The sequence below is a fragment of the Convolutriloba macropyga genome, chromosome 1 (assembly GCF_964194025.1).
Source record: "Convolutriloba macropyga chromosome 1, txConMacr16.3, whole genome shotgun sequence".
Classification (NCBI taxonomy): Eukaryota; Metazoa; Xenacoelomorpha; order Acoela; family Convolutidae; genus Convolutriloba; species Convolutriloba macropyga.
The window spans coordinates 77167085-77191582 of NC_134468.1; the positions used below are offsets into that span (position 1 = coordinate 77167085).

Genomic DNA, 24498 nt, shown 5'->3' on the forward strand with positions numbered 1-24498 from the left:
GACGAAGCAAACAGCGAGTTCTCTTCGTTAAGTTAAAGTTATTGAATTTCTCATTTTGGAACAAATGAAAAAAAAACATTAACTTAAAACTTTTATTTGTATTTAAATGAAAGAATTAAAATTAGTACCAAAGTCATGTGGTAATGCTGACAAAATTTTTACAATGATAAAGAGTACGCAGACTTAAAATTTCCTTTTTTTGAGACCATAAAGCGAATTGTCAAAATTTGTTTAAAAGCAAGAGTGGTACTCCTAAGTGTAAGCAAAGGCACTCATGTAATAAATTCGACAAATATCTAAAACTATCATCGATTGTATAAAAGCATGTAAGTGTTCGCTTAGGCATTGGTGAAAATTAAACATCTATTTAGATGAATCCTGAAATTAGCAAACAAAAAAACTGCGGTTATCTCGATTGAACATTTAGTTAGGTCTTGTGACTGATAGTAATCTCTTTTATTGAAATCATAAGTTAGCTAAAAATGTTCTATATGAAGCCAATTTTTACGTATTGTTTATAAATACTCACAAAATTGCGTGCCCTTAGGCGCAATGAAACCAACAGGAGAACGCAAACGAGCACGAGAACCAGCAAGAGCAGAAAAGATAAATTGAGAAAGACAGAAAGAGAGCGAGAGAGGAACACTCTAGCGGTTGTTTCTCAGAAAGAGAAAGTTGAGTAACAGATAGAGTTCTCTGTTAAAACAAAATGTTGCGTAGCTGCGTTTAGTGAATTTTTAAAATTGGCTAAATTTAATTATTGAGATCGTAATAACTTTCTGGCCAGAAACCCCGAGTTAATGGGAGACAGAAATTATTAGAGTTTTTTGGGGCTGGGAAGTCAACTGAATGAATTGTGGATACTTGCCGATATTTTGGTTGAATTGGTCCGAACTATAGGGAACAATGAATTTGTTTTGATATGGTTTTACTCATGGATTTTTGAAGTTCTTCAATTATATTTTTGAAGTTTCTGGCTATAACTTTAATGGCTGGAAGTATTAGATTTTTATTTCAGTTATTAGAAGTGCTATTTAAACAGTCGAGATTTCTTGGGGATAGAACAGAACACTCACAAAATGTAAACGATTCACCAAACAAGTTTCTTGGAATTTTGATAGTTTTTTTTCTTCGCCAGTTCCCAGCTAAAAGGCTTCTAACGGCCAAAATAGAACAATCTAGCGTAGAAAAGTAAGACGTATGTAACAAAAAATCAAGAAAACGTTCTTAGATATAGAAAACAATAATGCAACGGACGTGCTTGACGAAAAGCCTTCACGTTAAAAGCTCTGGGTTCTTTAATGTAAATGTTGAAGCAACTTTTCCTGGTCAACGAGCTCATGTTTGATCATATTCACAATAAATAATAAAAATCTTTTCAAATTACGACCACAAATCTATGAAAACACGGAATGTGAAAATAAAGAACATGAGAAAAAATCAGTTTTGATTTGCCATTTTTTTCAAGTTTTCAAAAGTTATACGTTTTGGACTGCATTAAAAGAGTTTTTCACTTTATTTTTGCTGTTTTCTCAGTTCGTTTTCTTTTCTCATTTCTGCTCTCATATGTATTTTCTTTTCACTTTTATTGCACATTTAACTATTTGCTCATTGTTTTAAATAGTTTAATAATAAAACAGTACTACTCGTAAAAGGTTCTTCTTAAGCTCACAAACTACTGGAGATAATTCAGAAACGAGCCTCCTTTTGAAGAATTATTGAACACCCACCTCTTATTTATCTTGGATCGCTATCATTACGGTTTTGAGTAATCTTTCATTCGCTGAGCAAGTAAAACTGCAACTGCACTTATTTGAAAACAGTAATTGATAATAATCAATTTAATAGTTTAGTTTAAAAATCTATAATAAATTTTAGTTTAGTTTAGTTTAAGTAATAAACTAGCATCAATTGAGCAACAAGAATGGAACAAAGATTGATTTGCAATGGCTCCGCTCGTAGTTTGAACGCGAGTGGTCTGTCTGAAATATAAAAGCAAATTTTAATTCAAATCATCCAGCACTTGCATTTTGCCCGAAAGGTTTTTGTCCCTCAAAAAATATGACTTTAAAAACAAGGACTCCCTCCTTGACAACACATTAAGATACAGTTTAGTTGCCCTAACATATAATCAGCAGACATTTCCTGGCTCACTTATGTGACAAACTTTGGCTCGATCGTAAATACGGGTGCGTTTATGTCGCTCGTTAAAAAATTCCTGGCCTGTGTATGTTTGAAATCGCCATTACCCCTGTGTGAATTCAAAAATGGTTTGCGTCATACACGAGGACAAATGGTAACCTCGACACTGGTGTTCAGACAATGATATGCAGCTGATGCAAATTGTTCCAATTAAGTACAATTGTTTTTAATCTACCCCAGGCTGAGATGTGCGCTCGATATAGTCCTGATCAGACCTTCCCAGACCGAAAGTGTCTCTGAACAGACTATCCCAGACCGAAAATGCCTCTGATCAGACTCGATTGTGCTCGATAATTTCAGTACGCTCGAGGTGCGTTTGAATTCGTCACTGATCAGCCTCAAGCGCGCTCGACAGCTTCTGTGCGCTTGAAAAGATCTGCGTTCCTGATCAAATCCAACTTCCTGAAAGAACTTTTGATCAGACCCACTTGCATTCGCAATTGTTTCTGACCAGACTCAATTGCGCTCGAAATGCTCTATGATCAAAAGGCGTCGAGTGCGGGGTTATCAACTATATTGCGCTCAAACCGTTTACGGTCGGACCTAGTTGCACTTGAACCGTTTATGATCAGACAAAGTTGCGCTTCAAGTTATTTATGATCAGACTCAAATGCTCTCGAAACCGGTTCTGATCAAACTCAAGTGCATTCGAAGTTTTCTCATCAGAGTATGATTTCATTTTTGAACAAATCTTTTCATTATGCTATAAAATATTCATTTCATAAAAACTAATATTTGCAGTAAAATACTAAACTAGGGAAGCGCGAAAGGTGAAGGTTTTGCTAAGGAAAACAAAAACCAGCTGATGAGATTAAATATACATATTATACTATTTTATAACTTATTTTATTTACTATTTTTATACCGTTAGAGCATATATCTGGCTCAATGGGTGAACTTATACAGCTTTTCATAAGAAAACCTCTTTATCTGCAGTTCAATAAAATCCCCTAAAGAGTATTGGCATTTGCTATCAGCTGGATCCCTTGTTTCAGATCAGAGCCATCGGTCTTTAAATGAGCATCTGAACAGAACGCTGCTTTAATTTTGCCTTGAGGCAGAAAAATTATAAAATTAAAAAACTAAAAATTGAAAAACAATGCGCTCGAAATGGTCTCTGATCAGAACCACTAGAGTTCAAAATCGTTACTAATCAGACCCAGTTGCACTCGAACGGTTTATGATCAGAACGGTTTTTATGTGCATTTTATTAGCATTCATTGAAGTAACTCGTTGAGTTTTTGTCGAAATGAGTAATATTTTAAAAATTTTCTCAGTTACTTTGTTATTTCGTTGATTTTTAACGTATAGTTTTCTTTTCAATTTTCAGTAATAATGCTGCGAAATTTAAAGTAACTCTTAACAATGGGAGGCACGTTCACAAAAATGTTCCCAAAGTCTGCAAAAGTTTATTTTTTGGCGTAAAAAGGAGAAAGTATAGTAAATCGGTCCATGCAGTAACACATCAATCATTGATATATTTTCGATTTGCAATAATAATATCAATTAACATTTATTTTTGTCAGTGAATACTTGTTAGGTTTCATTTTATAATTTCTAAAATTGACAAGCCTTTCTCGTTAAATTCAAATGCTTAATCTTAGCTTTTTGTTGTCAATCGGGGTTTTTTTCGAGCTCGCAGGAAAAAAAAATTGTACTAATCATTACTGAATCTGTATTTAAATTACTGGCACACTCCGGCAGCCATTTTAACGATTCTAGTGGTATGAAAGTAATTAATGGTATATGTGGATTAAAATTCGCGTAATAGTATCACGAGAACGCGGGTCTAGGTGTCGGCTAGATGCGTCGGCGAGATGCGGTGTCGGCGTCTCTTTGCGATTAGCGGTTCATCGCAAAGAGACGACCCCTAGCTTTTTAGTGGTGACGTTTATAAGAATTGTCGTTCTTGGAGGTAATTTGTTCGTTTTTGCGTGTTCCTGTTGTAGCGGCGAAAATTTTGGTCACCCCTATAAGCAACTAAATAATTTCACAACTACCAACAGGAAGGCAAGAAAATAAACCTTTCACCTCTAAAAGCGACACATCTTCTAAATGTCACCTTTGAAAGCTTCGGAGTGATCTTTTTGCGATTAATTGTAGAAACAATTGCTGTTTTTGCAAGTAATTTTTTTGCTACTTTCAACGCATTTGGTACAAAGAAATGCAATTCATATAACCATTCAACGAATGTCACCATTCAACGCAATTCATATAACCATTCAAAGCGTTCATGCATAACTCATATTTTTTGGCAATTTCTAGTGTTGGCAACTGTACCCGCGTCCTTGTAATACTGTTATGCAAATTCATCCACATATGCATTTAGTTAAATTCATATCGTTACAATTGTTAAAATGGCTGTCAGAGTGTGCAAGTACTTTGTATTCTGATTCATTAATGCTTGGAGCAACAGCTATTTTGACAAAAATTTTGTGCAAATGTTTCACATTAATTGGAGCGAATCTGATTTAAGTAGAAAAGAAATTTAGTAGGAGTAAGTGCTGCTGATTGGGATGGTGGAAGGAGAATTGACTGATATATACGGGAGGGCAGTGGTGCGAGCCGTGGTACTGGAGATCATTTTGTGAGGATTCCGGTGAATTCGTTGTAAAAAATTCTAACCGCTAAAGGCAGCAAATCTCACAACAAGTTGTCGCTTTGACTGCGCTCACCGCTAAAAGATGAAGTCACCTTTCGTTAAAAAAATTGTTAGTTTCACCGCTATTCTTACATTTTTGTCACTGCGAAACCACAACCCGGGATTTTCTTAAATTTAATTTATCCCTCAAATTAGCTTGTATTAAAATTGTATGTTTGTACCTAATTATATAGACTATAGTTACATTTTGGTTGTGGCGAAGAGCTGCAGTTAACATTTTAAAGTGCTGACGTTTTCTGCTGTAAATAGGGACAGGAAATTATGAAATGATTGGTAGCAACTTCTTTGTCAACGCACAAAATGCAGCTCAGTGGAAATGCGTAAATGAATTATTCAAAATTCAGCAAAACATCTTTACCATTTAAGTCAATATTGCGCCTGCTTAAAATTGGTGACAACCATTTTTAAACGTATGTACAGAGGAAAACAGTCTGAAATAGAGCCAAGGAAAAATTCAGTATGTCACGAAATGGTTCGAAGCTAATGCTCCGTATATTTTGTGTAACTAAAAGTGTCCGCGGCTATTTATATTGGTGCAAAAACTTAGGTCCAAAAATATAGATACAGAAAAACACATGATAGTTACAGGCAAAAGTTGATCCAAAATTGTTGGATCTTTTTCATGTATGCCCCTAGTACGTTATGCACCCCCTGACAGAGCAGGTGCTATTACATAGTATATAGCTATGTAAATATATGGCACGTGCGTCTGGGAGGCGCAAATAATATGCACCCACTGAGCTGGAAATGTTTATAAATATCTATTGGGTCAGTTTTTGTTGTTGATTTCATCAGATATAAATCACTCATTTCAAGAAACTAAACCAACTGGTTGGGAACGTGCAGTATGATATAAAAAATGGAGAACTAAAATAGCTAAGAAAGTATTTTTTTCAGATCTTGGAAGGCAAATAAAAATATATGTAACTAAAAAGCTAATGCGCTGGTTATATCTTTGTCTGTGGTTCATCTTTGTTGCTTTTATAATGTGAAGCAAAGTTTTGTTGTTTACGTACGGGCAACGAAAATTTTGCAATTGGTAATTCATTTGGAATTGAAAGTGACATCATTCAGACTAAATTGTCTCAAAAATCTGAGCGAGGTCAGTAAAATTTTTAAAGCTTTTTAAAGTTGAAGGCAAGTCCAATTTGTCGTTCAAACAATATCCAATAATAGGTGAGGCACTGTATTGCAGGCTGAATTTCTTTTTAGCCGCCCATAAATCTGAATTTCGTATCCAAAAACAATTTTGCCCTGCCCCACTCACCTAAACTTTCGTACTCAAAAGTTATATAACTACGCAAACGTACCCGATTGCACAAAAATATCGCCTTATCACTTGTAAAAAAAGATTTACCAAAAGATATTTCATCTTTCTGAAAAAAAATTATGTTCATAGTTTGTCTTAAGTTGTGGGAGCGCTAAGTTGTGCTTTTTTATAGGTTTATTTCCCCTGTCAGCTATTTGCCTATATATGGTCAAAGAATTTTATGCTACATTTTTTGTGAAGGATTTTATACTACATTTTCCGGTTCTTGTCATTTATAACAATTTTGTATTTTCGATCTCATTAAAGCCGTTTAATGTTTCTGAAAAACACATAGTTCCAACATTAAATCTAATTGCTTTAATTAAGTTTGTAGATTTGGACACCCCAGTTTATTGAACAAATCATTTTTCCGATTTCCTTTGTTTTGCGTCTTGACATGCTATTATAACTCAAAAAAAGGTGGTGTCAAAAATTCGCAGTTAGGTCACTAATTTCTTAGCTTCGCTTGCAGTTAGGTCACTAATTTCTTAGTTTCGCGTTTGTGATTTCTCTCAAATACTTTGTAGCCCTCCGCATTACTTCACGATTAATTTAACCAAGCTGCAAGAGGTTTTTGTCTGTGACTCCTAGCGCCCAGCTTGAGGGGCCAGGCCGAAAGTTGATATGTCCAGACTGTCCAAGACGAAGAATGTCTAAGTTTGGACATATTTAACTTTCAACGCAAAAAAGTCTCGACATAGGCCGCTTTGAAAGATAGTTGGACCATGAAGGCTCAAAAAATTTTCGTGCGTTCTTGATCAGACTATTGTGCGTTCAAAGTTGCCTACGATCAGACTATCGTGCGGTCAAAGTTGCCTATGGTCAGACTATCGTGCGTTTGAAGTTGGCTATGATCAGACTATCGTGCGTTTAAAGTTGGCTATGATCAGACTTTTGTGCGTTCAAAGTTGCCTATGATCAGACTTTCGTGCGTACAAAGTTGCCTATGATCAGACTTTCGTGCGTTCAAAGTTGTCTATGTCCAGACATTCGTGCGTTCAAAGTTGCTGATGATCAGACTTTCGTGCGTTCAAAGTTGCCTATGATCAGAGTATCGTGCGGTCAAAGTTGCCTATGATCAGACTTTCGTGCGTTCAAAGTTGCCAATGATCAGACTATCGTGCGTTCAAAGTTGCCCATGATCAGATTTTTGTGCGTTCAAAGTTGCCTACGATCAGACTTTTGTGCGTTCAAAGTTGCCTTTGGTCAGACTTTTGTGCGTTCAAAGTTGTCTATGTCCAGACTTTCGTGCATTCAAAGTTGCCTATGATCAGACTTTCGTGCGTTCAAAGTTGCATATGATCAGACTATCGTGCGTTCAAAGTTGCCCATGATCAGATTTTTGTGCGTTAAAAGTTGCCTAAGATCAGACTTTCGTGCGTTCAAAGTTGCCTATGATTAGACTTTCGTGCGTTCAAAGTTGCCTATGATCAGACTATCGTGCGTTTAAAGTTGCCTATGTCCAGACTATCGCGTGTTCAAAGATACCTGTGTCTAGACTTTCTTACGTTCATTCGTGTTTCCACACCGTGTAATTTTGAACGCTCGACACCCCCTTGTGCGTTCATTTCAGTCTGGACATATCGAAAGTTGGTCTGGCACCTCAGACTGGGCGTTCATTTGAGGGATTGATATGAATTTTTGTTTTGTCAGTCTATCTTTAAACAATCTTTAGGTAATTATTTTACACAAATAAGTGGTTTTTATATCGATGAAATCATTAATTTGCTCATTCACTGAGCCTAAAATGAAATTATAAGAGTCGGTCAAATTGTTTTCACTACTACAACCATCAATTCTATCGCAAATCTTTCTCAATTCTATCTGGTAGAGGACTTTGAAAAACAAAAAACTGAACTTATGCCAAAATTCAACTGGCGGATAACAATTGATTTATCTCGATTGCGGAAAAAAAACCCACGGAAAAACCCTCACTTCATTTTAGATAGGAAATAAGTCCCCACGGAAATAAACCCCCACGGAAATAAACTTCCATATTACTATTAAAGAGCTGAGGATTTAGCGCGTTTGGCCATGCCTCAGCGGCCCGTGGGACTTGATATGAAACCATTACAACCGAATAAATTATCAGAACCGAAATTCAATTTAAAAATGGGGGTTTATTTCCGTGGGGGTTTATTTCCTATCTAAAATTTAATGTTTTTTTCCGTGGGGGTTTATTTCCTAGACCCGATTTATCTTCATCAAAAATAGTTGTGAAAGGTGAAATTACAAGGTTGTGGCAAAATTGCGCCTTAACGTAGATAAAAATTTGCATTAAGTGATTTACAGGTAATAATGTTGATTACTGTGAAATAATTTGAGCTGTAGAAGCCAAGTAGATAATTAAGTTTTCATCTGATTATAATGCTTAAATACGTGAGATTGGCTCTTAACTATAGTTATTTTAATTGGTCTATGGGTAACTTTTTTGTTTCCTGTTAGCAGATAAATTTCGATTGGAAGAGCAGATCAATTTAAGAAAAGGAATGATAACAATAATGAAGCAATTTAAATTGATAATTTACAGGATGATAATTCATTTTTTTAAGGCAATAAAATGGTTTGAGGAAGAATTACTGCGTGAAGAATAAAGGTTAATACTTTAGGCACTGTAATTCTTTTCCGTGATGTTATTCTATTTTTTCAGGATACCAATAAATTCGTTTTTATTCATAGCAGCAGCTAGTTTCTCAGAAAAGAGTCAAACGGCTGCTGTCCGTTCTTTTAATAAACGCGCAGTAACCGTCCGGCCCCTTTCTGAGGCACCAGCTCTTTCTAAGAACAGAATACAATTTATTAGAATTTAGAAAAAAAAACAAAACAAATGGCAAAAAACACTGTGCTTGAAACTCTTGGGTATACAACTGTCGAGCCTACAGAATAGATTATTGGTTCCGTCTGGGTTTGATTTTTTTACTAGGTATTTCTTTTTTTATACATTAAACAAAACAATTAACCAAACAAATTTTCACGATATTTTAAAATTAATTGTTTCTTGCAATCTCTCCCAGGAAAGATTGTCTTAACTGAATGCGGTTTTACTTTCTTCGTCAGCTCCTGATTTTTGCTCTAGCTCAAATTTTTCTTTGCAATTGTAATAGCAAAAACTGCTTCGCCATTTCCATTCGATCAGCGTCTGCTCACTGTTTTCAAATTCTGCAAATGGTAGCTTGCATGAACTTATGCATGGTTTTTCGCAGAGAACAAATTTTTTTTTCTAAAATTTTACTCTCTGAGTTTTACGACAATGGTGTCGAAGATCTGATAAGATATTAAAATTATTTTGAGTCCTGATTCGACCTTACAAAATTGTATAAAAATTAATCAGTTTCTACCTAGCACTAATTTTTTTTGTGAGGGAGAACTTTTTTCATACAAACTCTTTTAAACTAGTACTGTAGTGCAAGAACTGACTGCAATTTATTATCGCGCCAACAATTTCAAGTTCATAACATTATATATTGTGCAAAATTTGGAGTATACCGAAATGGTGAATCTGATATCTTTTGAAAGACCATTTCTTAAAAATTTTATTAGAAAATAGACACAACAAATTCTCAATCATCTGGAACGGCCTATCTTAGAGTGTAAATAGAGAAAGTTGAAGGAAGTCATATTAGAAGTAATACAAGGATCATATATGATGCAAATCAAAACGTATTGCCTAGTACGTACGGTCTTTGTATGACTTCAAAGAAACCATACTTGATCTATGTATGAGATAAAGAAATCATAAATGATAGATGCTACTGACCAAAGAATGAAAGCATTCAAAATCTCATAGTTGTTTATTGAAGCTGCAGCAAGATTGTCTATGGCTTGCTTGAAATCGTTTCTGATCCTTGTTACTACTAAGAAATCGTATATGATCATTTTTTGACTTTTAAGAATCCATGAACGGCAAAATGATACTGCTGCAAACCAAATAACGACAGCTAAAAGATGGCATATAATCTTGTATGACTAATAAAAAATCATATATGTTCTCTGTATGACTACTAAAAAATCATATATGATACTTGTATGACTACTAAGAAATCATATATGTTCTCTGTTTGACTACTAAAAAATCCGATATGCCCCCCTGATAAGACTACTAAGAAACAATTAAGATCCAAAACTTTCCAGCACGCAGGAAAAAACGGACTTGAGGGAAAAGTTTGCTCCTCTACTAAAAATCAACGTATGATTCTGGTATAATTACAAAAGAAACCATAAACATTCAAAATTTTCTAGCACGCAGAAGAAACAGGACTGTAAATGGTCCGTAACCGTTTAGCCCCCAATCCTTCCCCTTGTTATTTAGTTCAAATTTATTGAGTTCATATTCATAATCGCTGTAAAGGTCATATCTCTAACATTGATATTTCATGACTTTCACTGCCAAACCTTTTCATTCATTATCATAAATGAGTTTCATCGTGCCAAACTTAGCTTTGATCATAAATGCGGGTATTAACCATACCTTTGTAAGCTATTATTTAACAATCATACAAGCTTATTGAAGTGCACACAGCAAAATAAACTCTTGAAAATCAGTCGTTGTCTCTGAAAGCGGATCAGACTAAAGAAAAGATAACAAATTCTGGCGCATCCTAAGTTTTCAAAACCGAACCTTCGACTCACAATACAGAGACAAATTAAAATTTCTGACTTCCACTAAAAATTTAAAAAATCCCACCACCTAGCTGAATTATACGTGCTATAGATTTTTTCAATCTTATGTTTTTAGCATTTCAAATTTATAGGCTGTCAGGCTTTCTAAGTAAGTTACAGTTCGATGACCTTCCCCATGCATCGTTCATTGTACTGCGAACATTATGATGCAGTCCGCTCAATGCAGTTCTTTAGTCCATGCAGCTAGAGTTCCCACATTTGCTGTTAAGATTGACTGGGGCCTGAGTGGGTGAGGCTGCGGGTTCTCTTTTGAACCAACGCATAGGCCTACGACGGTGATAGTCGAACGTATTCATGAATAGGCAGCAAAGCCTGATCTTTCTTAGATAATAGCACGTTCTAGTTCAGCCAAAACTTTCTGACTTTAAGTCTAGCGGAAGAGCATTGAAAAATTCAGAGCTTAATTAAGAGCTTCTGATTTACAGTTTTGCACCTGATGCCACTCAAGTGCAAATGTTTTTGTTTCTAGGCACAAATTTTTCTAAAAGGTAAAACAGTATCCTCCCCAGGTTAGGGTGTTTCTCTGCGACCGTGATCAGACAAAACGCTCCCCACAACTCAAAGCGTATATAAAATACTTTAATAAACAGCATTCAAGCAAGATTTGGTAAAACATAAGACAACCAAACCATTGATAGCTCTCCACAACAGCAACATAAATAGCATTCAAGTTATTTTAGAAGCAAAAAAAGACAATTAGTAAGCGTTTTAACAGCACTTTAAGTGCTAACTATTAGTGCAGTAACTCATAAAAATCCTAGTGCAATAAAGTTTTTTTGTGAATGTCATCGTGCAATCATAAACTAAGCAACCATTAACCAATTAGACAAGCCAAAGCCATCTCAAGCAAAACCAAAACAAAGTCAACCTCCAAGGCTCAACTCATGCAACTCTTGAAGGTCAAAGTCATTGAGTGGGAAGCAGCACAAGACCTACCGGACGAACAGATGCAACAAACAGAAGCAGCTGCAGACCTCCAAGAGCTCGTTGACGATCTTCGAGTGCAAAAAACGGAAATGGATCACATGTGTACCGAACTCATAGAACAACAGTTGACACAAGAAGAGTTTGACACTGTTGCTGCAGAGTCTGCACGGAGAAATTGCAAATGGCTGAGAACCAAGCAAAAAATCAGATTGCTTCATGGGTCAAACCATCAAAAGTTCATCTCTTCCGACACCTCATCGGAAGAACCCAACCAACTACGGAGCAAGGTTGTTGTTTCAGTAACCAGAAGAAAACAACCAAGCGGAATGAGACGTAAAACGCCAACGCAAAATGCAGGTGAAAACGCTGAGAGCTGGGATGAGGTGTTCATGACGGTGTACCGTCTAAAAAAACCGTCATGGTGATCTTCAAAAAGAGAGAGCAAGTGTTGCAAAATACAACGCTCAGCAATAGAAACCACAAGAGATCAGTGAGATGCAGGAGCATCGAAGCCTCAGTGAAGATACGAAACAGTTTCAGAGTTTCCCGATGTTTGATGTCAATGTACCAAATCAAGGTTTTGCTACCTATTTAAAGCGATCAACCTTCAGACACTGTGTAATGGAATTCCGGTACAACACCGGGATTTCAACCTCAAGCAAGACCTGAAAATTTCACTCAACCTTTTGCAGACAATCACTATCCACGTGATCAGCAACAGTCACGTCATTTGTTCGGTAGTCAAATGGATCACTCATTCCCAGAGACAAACAAAATGGTGAACGCTCCCAACGGAGAGATTAATCGTCACTTAAATTTCATGCCACAGCAGTTTTCTGAGCAACAGTTCCCACAACGACCCCACAATTCCGAATGGACCAATACTCAAGTGATGATGAATGCGTTCAGTTTACCAAAGATTGGTCTTGACCATTTCTCAGGCGACCCTTTGATGTGGCATCAATGGTACAGGTTTTTCAAATCAACCATTCACGACGACCCAGCTCTTTCAACTGCTCAGAAAATGAAATGCCTGCAAATCTTTGTAACTCACAAAGCAAAAGACTTCATCTGTGGTTACTCTTACAACGGTACTACTATGAGGAGGCACTTCAGGAACTTTTCAGACAATTTGGAAAGCCTCAGCATGTTGTGTGTGCGTACCTCATACAACTTGAACAGTGGCCTTAGAGCAGAATGGATGATCTCAGCAGCTTTGTAAGTTTTGCGTCCTTCCTCAAACGTTTGGTACTGACCTTTCGTATTCACCATTTTGAATCGGACCTAAACACTTCTGCGGTAGTTAAAATTGCTAAGGAAAAGTTGACAAAACCAAAGACGATTCGCTGGAATCAACATGTAAGGAGCATGAGAAAAGAGCAACCCAATTTGGCTGAACTTGCAAATTGGATAAGCACATATGCGGAGGTTGTTTCTCATCAAAGACCAAAAAGAACAGACCAGGTTGAACGGCTTTCCCAAAACCAGAAACAATCCAACATAATTTTTTAAGCCAACTCAAATTGTCAACTATGCTCTGGGGATCACAACCTTGGTCGCTGCAAAGAATACCTTAGCTAATCTGTAGCTGACCGTCAGCAATTGATGAGGCATCACAACTTGTGTGTCATTTGCTTGAAGAGACTTGAGATTGAATTCTGTGTGTCAAAAATTCGATGTCTTGTAGACAAATGCAATGGGTTGCATCATTCAACTCTCCATCGAGACGACTTCAGGACTTCGCAGAGATGTGATTTCCAGGCAACCAGTAAAAGAAGATTTCAACCCAGGAACAACCCGGTGCTGTCAAATTACGGTAAAAACTACAACCATAGAACGTCTCAGATTTCGTCAACAATCAGTAACACGCCAAATACCAACAACAAAAGGGGATATAATCGAAACAATTTCATCCCTCGTAATGCAAGCTATAGAAAATACAGCTCGCATCAAACTGCCAATCAGCAGCATAGCAGTCCTCAGCAATCTAATGACAGAATTAACGGCCGCTTTGAATGAGTGACCCGCAACGAACTGAATGATGGTTCAGCAAAACTTCCACGGGTGCAAAACCACACTTGCAGCAAAAATGGGAACCCTCATGGATCAGAACTTTTATTCAACTACAGGCGATACCAGTCACGCTCTTCTACAAAGACTTCAACATAGAGACTTTTGCACTTATGGACAGTGGAAGTGATAGTACACAGATCACATAAAACATTGCCGATGCTCTTCGAACAAGAGTCCCCAAAGATATAGAGCTGATTCTAACTTCGATAAATGGGGAGCACACAGTCACAACAGCAGATGTCAAGATGGGAATTGTTTAACTGCGCAGCTAAAAACCAGTGACAAGTCTTCCTGTGTATGCAACCTCCATCGAGCAGTTCCAGATGCCAACTGTCCCAGCAGAATTGTTGAATAGACTTTGTAGAGACCATGATCATCTGGCAGAAATCAATTTCCACAAATTCGTGACAACAAAATTGGAATACTCATACGGTCTGATGCTTTTCTGGCTACCTTTCCAAGACATTTCACAACCGGCAAACCAGGAACACCCTACAGAGTCAACACACTGTTAGGATGGACTTTGACAGGCCCTGTGCCACAAGAGTACTTTTAACCAAACAATAAAGGTAGCAGCAACCACAACATCACTCTTTTCAACCATCCCAAGCGAGGTAGTGACGACCCGGACGAAAATCTTCTACATCACTTTTGGACCTTTAAAGGTGCCAACTTTAGTCAGGGTTCTACAAAAGGACACATTGAAGAGGACCAGAAGGCACTAAAGACTTTGGCAGAGACCACACACCACAACGGGAAAATATATGAGATTGGACTCCCCTTGCGAGAAAACGTCACACTGCCCATCAACTACTTCATGGCAAGGGTTCAGTGGCACGCACCGCAGAAACGATTAGAGAGAGACAACCGACTAAAACAGAGATATATGACCATATCTTTGATGATATGGATATTGGATACATAGCAGCTGTTACAAACCAAAATGCAAAGAGCTGTATCTACCGCATCATCCCGTCATCAACAAGCAAAAACCAGACAAGATCAGACGAGTGACAAATGCGGCCTCAAAATACAAAGGGGTTTCTTTGAACGATGTGCTGCTAACTGGACCGGACCTCTTGTGTAATTTTAATGGATTTCTGCTACGGTTTCGCCAGTACAAGGTTGCAATGAGAGCAGACATAGAGGCTATGTTCATGCAAGTTGGAATCAAAGAAGAAGACCAAGATGATCTCTGTTTTTTGTGGAGCGACAATGAAGAATAGAGGACATCCAAATACCAACAATTCATGTTTGGAGCAACTTGTTCTCCGCAAATTGTGTTCTGCAAAAGCGCGCCAAGGATAACAGACAACAACATCCAGAATTATTCGACTCAATCACAAAACAATTCTACATGGGTGACTTCATTCAAACATTTTCAACAGATGAAGAGGCTGCAAATACAGCGACTGATCTGAAACATGTTCTCAAAACAGGGGGATTTGACCTCGCCAAGTTTCTTGGAAATAACCCTGCTGTGCTGGAAAAGATTCCAGAGGAAGACAGATATGGAGTTCTAAAGTTGCAAAAGACACTTGGTCAAGCATGGAACTCTGAATCCGATCAACTTCTTTTTGCGAAACCCAAACTGAGCTGTGAAAACGAGAATATCACACAGAAAGAGCTTCTTTCAATGGCTGCTTCTTTTTTTGATCCCATTGGGATAATCTGGCCTTTTGCAATTCGACTGAGATGCATCTTGCAAAAAGTCATCAAACAAGGACATAATTGGGACTAGCTACTATCAAAGGCAAATTACTACAAAATTCAGCAATGGATGGAAGACTTCCAGAAAATGCATCCAATTCAAATTCACAGAAGTCTAGTTCCCAACGTCGATGGAACTCAACAGTTGCACACCTTCACAGACGCTTCATTTTCAGCAGTATCATCAGTGGTGTACCTGAGGACAATCTCCGCTGACGGTGCAATAGCTACCCACTACGTCATCAGCAAATCCAAGGTGGCACCAATCAAACAGATGAGCTTTTGCAAATTGGAGGTCGAAGCAGCTACATTGGGAGCAGAATTGGCAGGCTTCTGTGAGACCGAGATGACAATAGATGTGAACAGCAAAAAGATTTGGACCGACAGCACAGCAGTACTCAGCTGGATCAAATCAAAGGGTTGACAGAAGATGTTCATCGAAAACAGGCTCAATAAAGTTGCTGAGAACTCAAACAAAGACGACTGGCGACACGTACCAGGAAAATTGAACCCGGCTGATATTGGTACCAGAGGTCTAGCTCCATGCAATCTTCAAAAATTGTGGATAATAGCAAATTCGTTCTTGACCGAACCTGAGAGCGAGTGGACATTCTCCGGTGACAAAACAGCTCAAACATACACCACTCAAGTTGATGACAAGACCAGTGAAAACCGTTGGTAGATCCAAACAGATTTTCAAATTGGCCCAGACTATTTGGCACAATTAGGACAGTGTTTCTAGCAATACGTGTACTGAAGAGGTTGATCAAACGCGACGTGCTTTGCAACTTGGACAACTTCGCGTCAGACGAAAACAAGGCTCGAAACTTTCTCACGAGGATATCTCAGTCCACACACTTCAAGGACACATTTACTCGACTTGAACGTGGACTACCCCTAGATAAGAAGGTCAATCTATTACCATACACACCCTTTCTGGTTAGCGACGGACTCCTTAGGGTTGAGAGACGAAATCAGAAGTCTGGATTTCCTTTTCAGAGCAAACATCCGGTGATACTCCACAGCAAGTGCAGAGTTGCCAAACTGCTTATCAAGAAAGCACATCACGACTGCGGGAATCATGGAATTGAACATGTTCGTGCACATATCCAAGCAACGTTCATGATATTTGGAATCCGCAGAGCACTTTGGGGAAGTACTGCTTAATCTGCAGACGCTGGCGAGCAGACAATGTCAGACCGAAGATGGCTCCTCTACCAATTTTTCGCTCTCCGGAACACTCCAAAATCTCCCCATTTGTGAATACTGGAATCATTATTTTTGTTACTTTTCACATTGAAAGATCCAGAACCCAGACAGAACTCAATTATTTCTGCATGCCTGGTCACACGAGCAGTACAGTTGGAAGATTGTGAGGACCTCTCCACTGACTGTCTGCTAATGGCTATTCGGACGTTTTGTATCCTGACGAGGATACCCTAATATCATTGTTTCGGACAACGGGAAAACTTTGTTGGACCTAACCAGGAAATGAAACTCAATTTTCAGGAAAACTAAAAACCATAAAACAACTATATACTTCTCCAGCTGGCGCAACAGATTATCCAGTGGACGTTCAACCCACCTCTGGAGCCGCACTTTGGAGGGTTTTTGGAACGATTTATCCAGTCGGCTAAACGAAGCCTACTTGTTGTCCTCGGAAGCCGCCAACTAAACTTTTCGGTCTTCCATGCAGTTGTAGCGGAGGCAGAAGGAATTCTTAATTCACGCCCACTGACGCATATTGGGAGCACTTTGATTGACCAGGAACCCTTTACACCAAATCATTTCCTGATGAGAAGACGCCACTTCTGCCTATCACCTCTGGCAAACATCAGAACTCGGTTTTCAATTAAAGACTTCAAAGAGTCACAGACCCTGTTGGACCATTATTGGTCTCGTCTTCTCAAAGAGTTTGTACCGGAACTTAACAGAAGGACAAAATGGCAGCAAGCCAACGCTGAGCTCAAGGAAAACGATGTTGTTTAGCTCCACAAAGATCTTACAACCCGAAGAATTTTACCCATTGGTCGGATCGTCAAAGCACATGTGAGTAGAGACGGAGCGGCAGGAAGCTTCGACATCAAGACCAGTACTGGCATGGTGCAACGTCCCGCATTGAGATTGGGTAGAGTGTTTGAAACTGACAATGATTCTTCTTTTTCGTTGGCCGCGGATGGTGAATGAAAACTCCTTCATTCATGTCAAACTGATGAATAAAATTCACTCAAGCGGAGGCCTTTGAAGCAGTAAATTTGAATTTCTGATGTCGATTGTTTTGTTCTTTTCTGAAAAATTTATTTGCTAAGTTTTGTTGTTGCTTTCCAGAGTGTAAACGTGTCCGTAACCGTTTAGCCCCCCAATTCCTCCCCTTGTTATTTAGTTCAAATTTATTGAGTTCAAATTCATAATAAAAAAACAAATTCAAGAACACACAGCAAAATAAACTCTTGAAAATCAGTCGTTGTCTCTGAAAGCGGATCAGACTAAAGAAAAGATAACCGGAACCAAGGAGAAATCAATTATCTCAGAGGCCGAAAAGCAACCGAGGTTTTTGAAAATACTCATGAGAACGACTCGATGCGAGAGAAACGAAATGCTGTGAAAATGAATTTGACAAAAATAGTGTATAGCAACACCCTAATAAAAACAATGACATTGTTAGTAATCTTATGTCACGAGCCTCAATCAGCTCTTAAAACAACAAATTCATCGTGATTCAGTTTACGGACTCATCTGATATAGTTTGTGGCTTGAATGAGTCGTTCAAAAGCGTTGAGTAGGGGAAAGAGGTAAGAAGTGCCTGCAAACTTGAAGAAAAGCAAGTTATTGCGCACAAGTTTTTCGTTGATTGACATTAGTTCTGAAATGTCGACTTCAGCGTGCAAAGCTGAAATTTTGTCGACGCCACCAGCTGGCGAATAATATGATCGTATAATGCTGAAAACATGTGCAATTACAAGTTCTTCTATTTCCTCAGAGAAAAACAAATATACTTCCCCGCATATTTGTTTATTTTTGTGATCAGCAGTCGTGAAGCAATCCTTCTCATTTGGCGGGCCTTCGAAAGTAAAATTATGAATTGTTTACAGCACTGAGAAGACCTCAATTCTTTTTTGAAATTATGAGGGCCTTGCTCTGGAATCAGAACCTCCATTCTGAACAACTTTTGCCACTTAGCTTTAAACAGAATTCACATAGTTTCTGGATACGTGCTTTTCGAGATTCTTTTTTCCAATGATATCTTGTCCTTCCTTGCGTCAGTAAACTGTGATTTTAGCAAGTAGTTGAAAGACTCGATCATCATCCTCGAATTTGGCCACAAAGGACCAAAGTTTCAATCTGCATGCCGAAGAAAACTGGTTAAAGGTTACGATATGTTTCCTAATTCCCTGTGACATGTTGGGTAAATTGACACAAAACGAAATAAACCATCTGCGCCCCTAGATCTATTTGTAGTGTGGCTATTTTTCTGACCTGCAGATCAGTTTAAGCGGAAAATAATTTTTTTGTGACACTTTTTGTCCTTGAGAATCAAAAATCTCTCAAATATGGCTGTTTATGATTATATTGGTAAGAAAAACTGCTGCCTGGTTGTTATCAGTTTTTCTAAACCAGCTTGAAAATATCTTAATTGGACTGTTCTTATTGCTCTAAATCGCTAACAAAATGCAGGTGGTAATTAGTCAAAAAATGTTGTAAAATGCAGAATTTTTTTGTTACAATCCTTTGGTGCAAACATTGCAACAATGAAACAATTTGTAAATTTTTTCCCCGATATTTTAATTACTTTGAGAGTTTCACTTTTTTACTTCGCGCTTTTGTGCATAGTTCCAATCCGACCAAAATCGATAAATTTTACGATAATGTTTCCTGTAGAGCATTTCGTTGTCACTTGATGGGTAAACAACAACAGAATAGTTCAAATCATATGTGCAGTTAGTTTTACCTGCATTGTTTCCCATGTAATGAAAGATGGCGAATAATTCAGAACCCTTTTTTGTTCATGGAAGTTTTGCTGAAAAATCATGATTTGCTGTAGCTGTGACTGTGTCCTCATTAATGAGCTACAAGAAGTTCATTAAACTCAATTTGGCAGCTTCTATAAAACTTTTCAATTTTTGTAAGATCCTTGTATGGCTACTAAGAAGTAATACAAATCATGTATGAACTGGTATGATTACACGGATTTTTGAAATTACTTTTAACCTTGCCAACATTTGCTATTGGCAACTATGGTTTTATTTGTTCTTTATGAAAGTCTCTATTAACCTTTCCAATGCGTGCCGCAAAAAATAATAATGATCATTGTATGACTATTAAGAAATCATACAAAACCATATATGACCTAGAATGATAACTAAGAGATCTGAAATTAGTTTTTTTCTTTAGCTAACGACTACTGATGCAAAATATGGTAATTTTTGTTCGTTGTCAAAGTCTCTAAGATTTTCTCGAATGCGTTGCAGAATATAATTTTTGTGATCCTTGCCTGACTACAAAGAAATGATACGAATCATATATGACCTAGTATAGATTGTCAAGATTTTTTTATGGTATGGCTTCAATGATCGATTTCTTTCAGAATTAGATGTTTAGGGCAAAATGAGTTAAGCATCATAGTGTTAAGTTTGATTCTTTATATGATTCTTGTATGACTACCAAGCAATCATTCAAATCATATGTGACCTATTATAATTACTAAGAATCATGCCTAGTATAACTACTAATAACTCTGTAAGATGAGCAACCCCGGGAGTGCAATTATAATAGGCAATTGATAATCAATTCTAACCTGGAACTTTTTTAGACAGATTGCCTCCACTTTCGAGGAAATAGTAGACCTCAGGCACACTTATCTTAGTGATTGCAGTTGGGTTCACTCCACAATTAGGTCTCACAGGGTCAACTGCTATAATTCCGCAGAGATACACATTGCCATCTGAGCAAAAACTAAGAAGTCATTTGAATACTCAAGTAAACGCATGCTTCTAGAGCTATATTATTGATATATATGAACTATATGAAATTCACTTGACCCAAAAACAAAATCGAGAATATTTCAGCTAAAAAATTTTTCAACAATTTTTTTTTTGATGTTTTTGGTCGTTTTGATTCTAAGTCATTAGCCGCGCGTGATCAATTATGATTTTGTTAGCTGGCCAAGAGTATGATTAAATGATTTTCTTAGAGATAATTAGTTTTGACAGAAATCCCCTTGCCTCGCCTCGTACATTTACCAGAGAGACGCTTCACATAAACACAATTTAAAATAACCAGATTTTGACTATCGTAGTATTTACGAATAACAAATAATGACCAAAAATATTTATTTTTGAAGAATCATTTTTCAGTGCAAGGGTATTTTATAATGCAAAAATAGATATGCTAGATACAAAGATAGATACGGTAACAAACTTTGATCGTGAATTATTATCTTAAAAGACTCCCATAAATCATACGTTGCTTTTAATAGGCTTCCTTGTATTCATAATTGTGACCAAATTGTCTTCCCATTTTATGATAGCCTGGTTATGGCATAGGAATAATATTTGATGAAGCCTGCGTAATCACACATAAATATTAATAATTGTTCCCTAGCAGTATTACAGAGATCTTTAGAGAAAATATTGTAAAAGTTTCAAAGATCTAATAATGCTAGCTACCAAAATGACGCTTTGAAATTTTCTTTGAAGTATTATTACGAAACCCAGGTCGAGACCGAATGGTTAAGTTGTAAGAATTTGCAAGTCGAATGGTTAACTTGGAAGTTTCTTGCAATTTCGTTTCGGTCGAGCACAACTCTTATTGGTTAATTCAATTTAACATTCATTCATTTACCGTATAAAGCGGGTGGGAGTTAGTTGCTCTGTTTGCATAACATAATACAATCCGACCTAAGTAGACAAAAAAGATTTTTTTTGGAATTTTATCAATTCAAGAGAGATCCTATTGCAAACAGTAGATTTCTCCTAAAAACAGTAGATCTCAATTAGCTTCTTCGCGATTGCTTTCTTTAAAAATGTTCCCAAAATATTGACTTTGTTCGAATTTTCAAATACAAATGTCAGCATTTTCTCAAGATACTTTAGTGGCCCTGCATTTTTACATCCTTTTTTATTATTTCAATTCACACTTTTCCAGATTCTATATTTTCCAGACATCCGTTTACATTCATGTCTTGCAACGTTTTTTTACGGTTTATTGTGTGCATGCATGTGTGTGTGCGTGTGCGTGTGCGCGCAAATAGTTAACTTAACTTGTAAATCGAATGGTTAACTTGTAAGAACTTTGCAAATCGAATGGTTAAATTTTAAGAACATCTGGGTCAAATGGTTAACTTGTAAGAACTTTCAAGTTTTTGGAAGAAAAACTTGCAAGCAGATGCATCGCCTTGTGAGAACTTGCAAGAAATTTGCGATTTCTTGCATGTTAATTTTTCGGCCTCGATCAGGGAGTCTAGAGAGCTATTTAAAATAAATTCCCACAAGCTTTGAATGGGTGAAAAAAACAAAAAATGGAAAAAATGAGTTTTCTTACAAAATTAATTTAAAGTGTAAACGGTTTTGATGTTCTTTATCGTTGAGCATACACTTGTTTCCTAGTACAAGTTTGCAAGGATCAGTATCAACACCATGAAGCATCAGAGACGTTAACTCAGAATTAGAGCAACGAGATTCGAGTAACGGTCGTCTTAATTTTGGCTCTATGGGCTTATCCCATTTGTGTTTTGATTTTTTTTTTCGATATTGACTTTGTTTTGTTATAATTTATTTTGCTGAGCAACTGATAGTTAAAAGAAATTTGAGCAAAATGAGAGAGGAACAAAACCAGTCGAAAGCAGTCTAAAGATTTCTGCTAAACCAAGTAAACAAAATTGAAAAAAAATAGATATTGGAATAAAGAAGTACTAAACTATGAAATCTTTGTAAAAACATCAAACTAAAAATCTTGAACAAAGCCGGCAAATTGTGGTAAAATAACCACCGTTGAAGCCCATGATGCACATCGGGATTGAAACAGAAACAGAAAGAAAGGAAAAAACAGACAGGATTTAACCGAATTATTATCATTTTTTCCAATATCAAAAGTGTTCCAATTTGTCTTGCAGTTTCAGTTAGATTCTATGACTATACTTAATTCAACTTCTAACTTGAAAGCTAATATGCCTAATACTAATGTCAGATAGCAAACACTCTAATGATCTTTGATAACCTAATGCTCAATGAGTTAATGACCGGCCTTCATCGGTTTATCCCATTTCTTTGATTTTGCTTTTTTGACATTGACCATATTTACTAAATTGGGTGAGTCATTTCGTGAAACATTTAAAATTCCTTCAGGTGAAACAATAAGTGAGGTAATTGACCGGTCAAGAGCATAATTTGTGACTTAAATAAAATAAAGAAAAGTGATCAGAAGGTAAAGCGAATTGAAAAAACATAGCAGGACAAATCCTGAATTTTAAAATCTAAATAATTGAAATATCTAAAGTCATGAAATTTATCATTTTCACAATAGCAGTAAAGTGAGACAGCCATGACCCTAAACGCAAAAAAACGCATTAAAAACAGAAAAAAGTTTGAGGAATTCTGTTTACATGGCCTAGTGTTTTCAGAACCACCAATAATCACATATTAATATAGTAATATTGATTCTTCCCATCCTTAGATTGAGTACAAAATACAGCAATCTGTGGAAAAAATGACAACAAAGCAAAAGAAGGCAAAAAATTTAAAAAAATCTCAATAATAAATGCGGCAAAAAATTAATTTTGATAGTCAGTGGCATGGAAGTGAGAAAACCACATAACTAACTACATAACAGATTCTTTAACAACCGCCTACTATAAGATCTATGACGTCATATAATACCTATTGGCAGCCCTAGTGGCAGAATACCTATTAGCAGTTCTAGTGGCAGACAAAGGGACGATATGACTGTAAAAGAAAGTTAGGTTGACTGCTTTAACCGATTATTTTGAAAACTAGCGGTATCGCAATCAATTAAAACGTAGCTGAAATTTTGGAGCTTATAGGTTGAGCAAAATTACGTTACCGAAAAAGGTTAAAAGACCTGTGATCGTTGAGACTAAGCGAGAAGACCAAAAAAGAGAACAAAAACTAGAAAGACTTAGAAAAATATCTTTTTCTCAAGGATGTCGAAATATCGCTTTTAATTTTGAACACAAATGGGTAAAAATCACACAAATCGATAGCTACGGTCCCAAATATATAATTCGATTAATTCAATCCTCATGAGCAACTATGACACCTGTCAGTAATCAGATTTAAAAAAGTCACAATAAAAACTCAAGTAAATTCAACTGCCCAATAAAAACTCAGAAAACTAAAAAATTCGATAGAATTTTAAGTAAATTTTTTTTTAATTCAGCGAAAGCATTATTGCTGAAGAGAAACAGAAAATTTGATTAAAGTAACGCCAATTAGCGCCCAACCCATTAAAAGATTGACCAAAAAGAGGGTTGACCAAACGTACGCTACCCAAAACGCCAAGGAGATCTGTTATCATTGAGACTAAGCGACCAAACCGTAAGACAAACGAAAAGAAACGAAAAATTTTCAAAATAGCCCTAGTATTATTGAACACAAATAGTGCCAAAATCACGGAAACCAATAGCCATGTCTGAAAAATATAATTTGATTAGCCCAAGCCTCATGAGAAGCCATGAGACCTGTCATGAATCAGACCTAGAGAAAAGTCAACCAAGTACACCTTAAAGAATAAGAAAAATAAAAAATTTGATAAAATTTTTTTAGACAATTTCTTTTTGAAGTCATCGAAAGCATTAGTGTTGAATAGAAACAGAAGAGTTGATAGCACAAAACTTATGAGACATATGCCTAAAACAATTAAATGGTAAGACAACATAAAGTGCAAAAAGTAGCAAATGCTCAAAAATTTAGGGAAATTT

General features: G+C 36.8%; 1 protein-coding gene across 4 annotated transcripts in view; it reads right to left on the reverse strand.

Moving 5' to 3' along the window:
* Window positions 1-1829: 1829 nt before the first annotated feature.
* Window positions 1830-24498, reverse strand: part of LOC142351683 (trypsin beta-like) — a 48298-nt gene continuing 25629 nt past the window's right edge. For 3 of the 4 annotated variants that reach the window (XM_075403837.1, XM_075403831.1, XM_075403824.1), the window contains 2 exons: window positions 20359-20505; window positions 1830-1982 (listed from right to left, as the gene is read on the reverse strand). In XM_075403837.1, coding sequence (XP_075259952.1) covers window positions 1885-1982; window positions 20359-20505 — 245 coding nt within the window. In that variant the 3' untranslated portion in view covers window positions 1830-1884. The remainder of the gene's footprint in view (window positions 1983-20358; window positions 20506-24498) is intronic. The other variant, XM_075403843.1, reaches the window with a different exon arrangement.